Raw genomic sequence first — 10,127 nt, forward strand, 5'->3', positions numbered from 1 at the left:
TCCCCATTTTATAAATATCAAAATTTACTTTTAAATGTAGAAGAAATAGCTGAAACATATCATGACAACTTCAATGTAAACACCATGGCAATTCATGTGCAATAGATATGGCAACTTTTAATCTAAAAAAAATTCGTCAAAATATATTGATATGAGATCTAGTTTCGAAGATCTCGTCGCGAGGGATTGGTGAAAATGAATCTTCAATCGGATTTTTTATTTAAGAGATAAAATATTTTAAAAACTGAAAAATCCAAAAAGATTCTCACATACAAGCACGCGGTGACGTGGCAGAGTCTGTGTTTTATAGGGCGTGTGGGAGGGTTTCGCTTCCCCCACACGTGTGGGCGTTACCATTGTCCTTTATTTTTTATTTTATTCATTTTAATTTCTTTATTCTTACCTTTGCTTCTCTTTTTAAGGTTGCATGTTTTTTTCTCGTTTTTTCAAAACATATGACCTTTTTCTCTAAATACTTGAATATATATATTTGTATGTAGGAAATAAATTTTAAATATGAGATTAATATTTTTATTCAGATATTTCATTTTTTCATTTTTTTGCAATATATAAACTTTTCAATATCTGAAATTTATTATAATACTTAAAAAAATTTAACATCAATGTTAGATTTGCGACTTATGACAAAAGGCGCTAATAATCACTAAACCTGTTGAGACGGTTTAATTTAGTCACTTAACTCCAACAAAACCCTTTTGACCCACTAAAGTTGTTGAATTTATTTGGCTTGCTAGACTTTTTTTTTGCAACGAACCAATTATGCTGTTAAACAATGGGCCCAGCCACCCAGGTTGGCACAGCAAACAAAATTCACTTCCACTGCATAATCAAGGAACTTGCACCCATTAAAAAAAGGAACTTGCACCTATTAAAAAAAAGGAACTTGCACCCATTAAATTTGTACCCAGAAATAAACTCAGTTTTTGCTGGTTCAAAAAGTGTGACTCCCTCTGTTCAAAGAGTATAAGATAGTTTAACTCTTTTCTGAATTGGAGGTATATAAACACGTTTTAGTGTATTTGTTCGCTTATTTCTGCCTGCATGTAGTCTATATTGAAACAGAACATCTTATATTTGTGAACAGAGCAAGTAAGTACTTCCTCCGTTCCTAAATATAAGTTTTTTTAGAGATTTCACTATAAACTACATACGAAGCAAAATGAATGAATGTACACTTTAAAATATGTCTACATTCATCCGTATGTAGATTGTAATGCAATCTCTAAAAAGACTTATATTTAAAAACAGAGAGGGAGTACTACTGAATCATCCAGAATTTGTAATACACAATATCTAACATTCAGGGAAGCTAACAAAAGCAAGGGAAACTTCAGATCAAAAGCTCAAATAGAAGAAAAAAGATGCGAGCAACATATAGTTCAACAAGGAATTCCATAGCTCTGATCAGCATATAGTTCAACAGGCCGTAGATGGTTCGACATTCTTTCGCATTGTGGAAGCTGTTATGAAGCAGCAACAAATTAGGATTTAGGGACGAGGCCCACCGAATCTATTCGTGGCCTAGTTACCAAATCGGATGTATGTCATGCTTCCAATTCAACAGCCTCCGACTAACGGTGCCCTTCCAAAAATATTTTTAACATCAGATCAAAAAAATAATAATTTTAACATCAATGTTAGATTTGGCACCAATAATCACTAAACCCATTGAGAGTTTGTGACGGTTTAATTTAATCATTTAACTCCAACATTATCTTTTTTTTGCATCACTAACAATACTCTTTTACCCACTAAAGTTGCTGAATTTATTTGGCTTGCTAAGTACTCCCTCCGTTCCAAATTACTCGTCGCAGAAATGAATGTATCTAGAACTAAAATACATCTAGATACATTCATACCTGCGACAAGTAATTCGAAACGGAGAAAGTATTGACTAGGTATTTTTTTTGGCAACAAACCCGTTATGCTCTTGAACATGGGCCCAGCCACCCAGGTTGGTAGCAAACAAAATTCAGTTCCACTGCATTAGCCAGTTTTTGAACCCAGTAGTACTACTGAATCAAGGAACTTGCACTCATTAAATTTTTAGCAAGAAATAAACTCAGTTTTCGCCGGTTAGAAAAATACTACTACTGAATCGCCCAGAATAATCTAAGTGATTGAATCAAATTGGAAAGGAAAGAAAAAGACAAATAAAAGTGCCCGCATGAATCTTGGCGTAATATCAATGGCATATGAATTAGATGTACAATACTTAACATCTAGATGTGCTTTAGCAAAACTGAATTTGTAACACACAATATCTAACATTCAGGAAGCTAACAAAAGCAAGGAATAACAATTCATCTATATCTATATCTATATATATACCAATATAAAAAAAACCAAAGATGCAGATCCAACTAATCAGCCATTGAACTAAGTTAATTCAACAACCTAGACTGCTCCAATGACGAGCATTAAACGTGTTTAACGTGTAATTAATATCATATCAAATATTGCATTAATCATAAGATTAACACACAAATAATAGCATACCTAAAATTCACGTGCAATTAATATGTGCAATTAATATATTGCCTAAATATTTTGCGCATTTACTAGTAAACCAAAATCAGCATTACATGCCCCAAATCTCCTACTGAAGCACCTCAACAACCGAATACCATCACATGCATGGATGCACAAACCAATTAGATAAAACTCTATCAAAAGCTCGAATACAAGAAAAAAGCTGCGAACAACACACAGCTCAACGTGGAAGTCATTCGCAATGTATTGTTCAACAGGAAATCCGTCTTAGATGGTTCGACATTCTTTCGCATGCTTAACCAAAACACATGTAAAAATGGCTTGACGATCTCAAGATCCAGGCATTTCAATATAGACACGAAATCTATCCAACCGACGACACTTTCGAACAGTTCCGAAGTTCCTCGATCATGGTGGTTCAAATCCAACGCCAGGACGCCACGCGATATTCCAGATCATAGATGTAATAGCCAGGCAATCACCACTCCTTCACTAGCTAACGACCCTCACGGCCTCACCCCCATCCATCGATCTCCTAGAAGACGAACGGGTTCGCAGCGGCCGGCGGCACGGTGGTTCCGCCGCAGTGGCGAGTGGCGTACCTCAGGCCCGGCTCAGGGATCATGGACCGCTTTCGTTCCCCGGGCACCATCAGGTTGCCGTCCTTGTCTTCGTAAGTCTGCACCACCAAATGCAACCCAACATATACCAAATTCCCAATCAGCAAAGAACGTAACTACAGTACAAGTCTACAACTACTGTCAGATTAAGAGTCACAGTAGGGTGCCCGATCGATCGCGTTACGGACCTCGATGTCGCCGAAGGCGGAGGCTAACCACGGCTCTGACCCGGTGCATCGCAGGAAGTGCCGGTCGCCGTAGACGTCGACGGGGATGATCTCGTGGCCGTCGCCACCCGCGTGGTGCGCACACAGCTCGGAGCAGAAGGCGAGGCCGCAGCCGATGCAGAACGAGTCCCTCCGGTACCCCGCGGGTGCCACCGAACCCTCCGTCTCGTCCGTGGCGGCTGCGCAGGTGTCGTGGCCTCGGTGGTGCTCCCCGCAGCAGTGCTCGCAGAAGGCGGCGCCGCCACAGGTGTTGCAGACGCGATCCCTGGTGCACGTCTTGGAGAAGTCTGCGGTCCCGAGGTGAGTCATCCACCAAGGCAACTCCTCGCCGTCCTCAACCTCCCCGTTCCACTGGAAAGGTACGAACAGGTTGCCATGCTCGTCCACGAAAGCCTGCAGCCAAATTAAGAATCAACAGACAAAGAAACTACCAACCACTCCCAGATCGATCTAAAAACACGGCATGGTTGATCGATCAAGTCACCGACCAGCCTGAGCAAGCAGTGCAATGCGGGGAACCACCGCTCGGAGCCGGTGCATCGCACGCAGTGCCACTCGATGAACTCGTCGATGGGGATGACCTCGTGGCCCTCGCCGCTTGTGTGGTGCGCGCACAGGTCGGAGCAGAAGACCACGCGGCAGCCCGTGCAGAACGAGTCTCTCCGGTGCACCACGGTAGCCTCCAAGCCGTCCTCCGGGATGTAGGCGGCGGTGTCGTGGCCTGGGTGGTGTTCCCCGCAGCAATGCCCACAGAAGGCGGCGCCCACGCAGGTGTTGCAGACCCGGTCCCGGGCGCACGTCTTGGCGAAGTCGGTGGTGACGAGCTCGAACATCCACGGAGGAGGCCACGGTCCGTCCTCGACCGGCTTTGCAGCTGCAGCCGGCTTCCGGTGCAGCGGCACCAGCAGATTGCCCTCGTTGTCCCGGAAGGTCTGCAGCATAGCCAAACCAGTCGGGGAACCCCGAATCAACTGGCACGATCAATCAATTCGAGAGTAAAAAACCCCGAATCCATGGATCTCGTGGAGACCTGGATGCCCGCGAAGACGGCGAACCACCGCTCCGACCCGGTGCATCGCGCGCAGTGCCATCCTTCGTACTCGTCGACGAGGATAACCTCGTGGCCCAGTCCGTGGTGCGCGCACAGCTCGGAGCAGAACGCGACGCGGCAGCCGATGCAGAAGGAATCCCTCCGGTGGTCGGTGGCGTCGTCGTCGGTGGGGGCGGGGGAGGTGACGTGGCCGCGGTGGTGCTCCTCGCAGCAGTGGCCGCAGAAGGCGGCGCCGCCGCACGTGTCGCAGACGCGGTCCCTGGAGCACGGCTTGGAGAAGTCCGCGGCGGCGAGATGAGAGACCCAGGGAGGGCGCTGCTCTCCGCCCTCCGCCGCCGCCGCCGCCCTTCCGTGGCCGCCGAGGTAGGGCATGGTCACCGGATCCCCGCAGTTGCAGCAGCGACGCGGCAGCGGCAGCCCCATCCCGCGGCGGCTCCGATCCTTCCTTGCACGGCCCAACTTTTTTGGTTCTTTCTTCTGAAGGGAAGAGAGAGGATCGGATGGGTGTGTGTAGGCTTGTTTCCGAGCGGAAGATGTGTAGGGCTTTATATAGGCCCGAGTGGTGTTCGGGCCTAACTTACGCTGGGAGTTGTTGGGCTGCTCCGCACTGCAGTGTACTCCCTCCGTCCGTGAATAAGTGTACATCTAGTTTTTATCTTAAGTCAAAGTTTTAAAACTTTGGTCATCTTTCTAGAAAAAAGTAAAAACATTTATGGCACCAAATTAGTACCACTAGATTGGTTTTTAATTGTACTTTGATAATATATCAATTTGATGCTATATATATTACTATTATTTTCTATAAAGTTGGTCAAAATTTTAAAATTTTGACTTAGCACAAAAGCTAGATGTACACTTATTTGCGGACGGAGAGAGTACACAGTTGTACACACTGTTTTTTTTCTTGGGGCATATCTGGGATCCTCTGCAATCATCTACGTATCCCTCAAAAAAAAAGCAATCATCTACGTGAGCTCTAGCACTAATGAATATTCATATATTATTATTGACCCATACGGCAGCTCCAACCAACACCCCATCAGAAGTCGCACTCATACAAAATGTAGTAATACTATGAGTTATGTCGTTTCCATCTCTCGGTGGATCTTAACCAAACATACATCAGGCAAGAGTTGCAAAAGTTCCAACTCCCCTTTCTTCATGCCAACATAAGTGCCCTTTGTTCGACACTGAATCTGACAAATGCTTCTACACATTTAAGCAATCCTTCTTGAGGAACATAGGATTAGGGGATATGATGGCAATATAAAAGTCTGGAATATGATGGCAATGTAAAAGCCTGTCAGACAAGGCCCCAGCTCCACGTCTTCGACACTAAAACAATCTGAAATATTATCCAAAGAGGAATTGACAACCATACCCGTGTGATCTTGCATCACACCAACACTAAAAATTTCTATTGGTGTGTTTTTAGAAGGGTTTGTTTTAGAAGTGATCCCTACTTAGATAATTTTGTGGTCAGCAAAAAACCATTAACAATCTCTTTCTTGATTGACACTTCACTTGCTTGTCTTTGTTTGCGGTTCGAACAATATATTTTTAAAAAAAAGGAGGATCCCCGACCTCTGCATCAGAGCGATGCATACAGTCACTTTTATTAAAAAGCAAATAAGTTCAACACAATTCTTGAAGTCTCAAACAAACGAACCCGAAAAACGCTCATAAAGAGCAAAAGAGTAAAAGTAAAGCCACACCCGGCTGGCAAAATGAAGATAGAAAAACCAATTGCCTATCCTATTACATAACCGTTATCCAAACCGGTTGAAAATAACCCGTACTACCATCTTCCATCGGATAGATCCAGTAACCAAACGCTCCCTGGCCGGATCAACGCAGTGGCTCGGAAGATAACCTGCAAAAAATGAGTATTTGTTGTTCTGTTAAAAACCAAATCATTTCTACAGTTTCATACTGCCCATAATAAGGCACATACTCCCACACGAATATGTCTCGCTGTTACGAAATCTATCCCGTCAAGTCAAGTCCCAAATAACGTGTTGATAGTATTCGGAGGAGAAATATTAAAAGCTATGTGAACGTCCGCCATAATTTTTTTGCCAACAGGCAGTCAAGAAAGAGGTGTTTGATGGATTCATCCTGGTCACAAAAACTACATAGACAAGTCATTTTAACTAAGGACAATCTGGCAAAGTGTAACTGGACAGGACCTACTATATGTAGTTTTTGTGATCGGGATGAAACTATCAAACACCTTTTTCTTGACTGCCCGTTGGCAAAAGTTCTATGGTGGACAGTACACATAGATTTTAACATTACTCCTCCGAATTCTGTCAGCACATTACTTGGGACGTGGCTTAACAGGATAGAGTCCGAAACAATGAGACACATTTGCGTAGGAGTATGTGCTTTATTGTGGGCAGTCTGGAACTGCAGAAATGATTTGGTTTTTAACGGAACAACAAATATTCATTTTTTGTAGGTTATCTTCTGAGCCACTGCGTAGATCCGTATGAGGTCGCTACTCACTCCGACGGAGGCCAGGGAGCGTTTGGTTACTGGATCTATCCGGTGGCAGATGGTAGCACGGGATATTTTCAACCGGTTTGGATGGCGGTCATGTAATAGGATTTGCAATTAGTTTCCCTATCTTTCTTATGCCAGCCGGTTGTGGCTTTATGGCTACTTTTTTATTGGCTCTCTGTGAGCTTTTCTGTACTTTCATTGAGACTTTAAGACCTTTGTTGAACCTATTTGCTATTTTATTAAGTTGGCCGTATGCATCTTTCTGATGCAGAGGCTGGGGAGACCCCACTTTTCAAAAAAAAAAACTACATCTTTTGGAACCAGTCCAGTTGCGTTTTGCCAAATTGTCCTTAGTTAAAATGACTTGTTTGTGTACAAACCACATAAACACTTTAACTCTCAAAGGTACTTTGACATTCGAGACATGTTTTGAACTAGGAATAGAGCTAGCGTTGATAACATCCAGATACATGGATTTAACCGTAAATTCTCCATTCCTAGTTAGCTTCCATCACAACTGATTTGGTTGTTGAGAAAGCTGCACATCCATCAATCGTCTCACCAGATGGAGCCAAGCTTCCCAACGGTTTCTGGCTAGCGTTCCCCTGAAGTGAATATTGAGAGGAGTGGACTGAAGTACTGTCGCCAGGAAGGCGTCTCTCCTTTGAACAATGCTATAAAGAGAAGGATATTGAAGCGTGAGGGGTGTTTTCCCTAGCCATGTATCCTCCCAGAATATCATAGAGGTACCGTTACCGACTATAAACTTTGTCCTATTGAAAAAGACTGATTTAACTCTCATCAGTCCTTTCCAAAAAGGCGAGTCCATCGGCCTCACTGTCACTCGGGACAAAGTTTTGGAACGAAGGTACTAATTACGGAGAATCTGTGCCCATGTGGCCTCCGTCTCTACAGATAGCTTATACATCCACTTGCTGAGAAGACGTCTGTTCTTCACCTCGAGATTTTTGATACCCATGCCCCCTTGTTCTTTCGGTCGACAAATAATATCCCATTTAGAAAGTCTATATTTTCTCTTCAGGTCATCACTCTGCCAGAAGAAACGGGAACGATAGAAATCTAGTCTTTTTCGAACTCCAACCGGTACCTCGAAGAAAGACAAAAGAAACATGGGCATACTCACGAGAACTGAATTAATAAGAATAAATCAGCCCCCATATGACATCAGCTTTCCCTTCCAGCAACTCAGTTTCTTCTCAAATCGATCCTCAATGCACTTCCATTCTCTGTTTGTTAGCTTGCGGCGGTGAATTGGTATGCCCAAATACGTGGAAGGTAAGGCCCCCAATTCACATCCCAACAATTGTTTATACTGAAGGAAATATGCCCTAGAGGCAATAATAAAGTTATTATTTATTTCCTTATATCATGATAAATGTTTATTATTCATGCTAGAACTGTATTAATCGGAAAGATAATACATGTGTGAATATATAGACAAACAGAGTGTCACTAGTATGCCTCTACTTGACTAGCTCGTTAATCGAAGATGGTTATGTTTCCTAACCATAGACATGAGTTGTCATTTGATTAACGGATCACATCATTAAGAGAATGATGTGATTGACATGACCCATTCTGTTAGCTTAGCACACGATCGTTTAGTATGTTGCTATTGCTTCCTTCATGACTTATACATGTTCCTATGACTATGAGATTATGCAACTCTCGTTTACCGGAGGGACACTTTGTGTCTTACCAAACGTCACAACGTGTGACGCCCGGGTATTTAAGCTACAGTAAACCTCTTCTAATGATGCCACGTCACCTCGATTACTGTTGCTAATCTCGCGTTAGTTCGAAAATGGTTCGAATTCAAGATCAAAAACCAAGTCAAACGGTAAAAGTTTTCAAACGTTAAAACTAAAATGTTCTATGAGTGGCCCATAATCCATAATAAATATTGGTGAAGAAAACACACTTTTATAAAATATTTAGATGCTCTGAAATAAGTAGAGCAGCAACAAAAACAATTAATTAATTGCCTTTTATAATTAACAAAATATTAAACTATTTTAATTGGGTGCCATAATTATTGAGGCAGTAGTATATTTATAAATGCAAATTTAAGTACTAGTGGTAAGTTTTATAAAACTAAATTCAAAAGGTAACTAAAATAAAACAATTAAGAAAAGAATAACTAAAAAGTAAAGGCCAAACAAAACGAAAAGGTTGGGGGAAAAGAAACCCCTTCCCGTATCCCCCCGGGCCTAGCCCACCGGGGGCAAAACCACCCCACCAGGCCCAACCCACACCACACTTGCCCCCCTCATCTCCAGCTATAGAAGCAGGGATGAGTGTGGCGCTCATCCGCCGGCGCCATTGCCGGCGATGCACACACGCCGGCCATCCGCACCCCCACCCTGCCTGCAAGACCTACCCCGCGCCCCCCGGCGAACCCTAGCGCCATTCATTCCCTCCATGTGTCGCTTCCCTTCTCTCCCACGCGAATCCGAGAACAGTCGTCGCCGTGGATTTGCTGCCGGCGCGACCACCGACCTCCCCTCGCCGCTCTATTGTGTCCAGCCGCTCCGCAGTGTTCCACTATGCCCTCTACGCCAACAAACACGACCCAGGAGCCGTCACCACATCGGGATCGAGCCGTCTTCCACCTCTACATCGCCGTCCCCATCGCCGGAACCCTTCGCCGTCGAGCTCTTCCCCGAGCCCGCTTTGCACGTCTACAGGCTCTCCGTGAGCATCTAGTCCCTTCCCCTCTCTCTCCCGCGCGTATCCACCACCGTAGTCGTTCCCCTTCTCGAGGCCGAAGCCGTTGTCCGCCTTGGCCACGAGCTCGTCGTGGCTGTGCGCGCAACCCAGCTCACCACGGCCAAGCCTTGCACCAGCCGCGTCACACCGCACCTCGCCCCACTCCCGCCGCTGCCTTCCCAACGCCCGGTCCTGGACGCGCGCGCTATTGGCCGCGCCATGACCATGTCCGGCCACGCTGGAGCCGCACCAGGGCTGCGCCTTCCGCCGCGGCCGTGGCTCCACCTCCCGTGCCCCACATGCCCGCCTGCACCTCTGCGCCTCCTCCTTTCTCCCTTGCCGCACCGCCCGCGCCCTGCTCCTCTGCTGCCCGCGCCATCGCCACTCCTCGCGCTGCAGCCGCTCGTCGCCCGCTCGCCCGTGGCCTGCTCCCCCACCGCCAGGCCCGCCTTCGCTGACACCTGCAGGACCACGCGCCCG

At 45.2% G+C, this 10,127-nt stretch overlaps 1 protein-coding gene across 1 annotated transcript; it reads right to left on the bottom strand.

Annotated features, from left to right (window-relative positions):
• Positions 1–2,675: 2,675 nt before the first annotated feature.
• Positions 2,676–4,917, bottom strand: LOC123105895 (uncharacterized). The gene is made up of 4 exons (XM_044528098.1): positions 4,392–4,917; positions 3,850–4,293; positions 3,323–3,754; positions 2,676–3,193 (listed from the first exon to the last, which is right to left on the bottom strand). The coding sequence occupies exons 1-4, from the start codon at positions 4,833–4,835 to the stop codon at positions 3,050–3,052; spliced, it is 1,464 nt and encodes a 487-aa protein (XP_044384033.1). The 5' UTR covers positions 4,836–4,917; the 3' UTR covers positions 2,676–3,049.
• Positions 4,918–10,127: the final 5,210 nt, after the last annotated feature.

The sequence above is a fragment of the Triticum aestivum genome, chromosome 1A, assembly GCF_018294505.1.
Source record: "Triticum aestivum cultivar Chinese Spring chromosome 1A, IWGSC CS RefSeq v2.1, whole genome shotgun sequence".
NCBI lineage: Eukaryota > Viridiplantae > Streptophyta > Magnoliopsida > Poales > Poaceae > Triticum > Triticum aestivum.

What these genes read in the sequence shown, in the direction of transcription:
- LOC123105895 (XM_044528098.1), bottom strand. Translation starts at nt 4,835, where the DNA reads ATGGGGCTGCCGCTGCCGCGTCGCTGCTGCAACTGCGGGGATCCGGTG. An exon ending in TGCACTGCTTGCTCAGGCTG is followed by an intron (nt 3,755 to 3,849) that starts GTCGGTGACTTG and finishes ATTTGGCTGCAG; the next exon opens with GCTTTCGTGGACGAGCATGG. An exon ending in CCGCCTTCGGCGACATCGAG is followed by an intron (nt 3,194 to 3,322) that starts GTCCGTAACGCG and finishes TTGGTGGTGCAG; the next exon opens with ACTTACGAAGACAAGGACGG.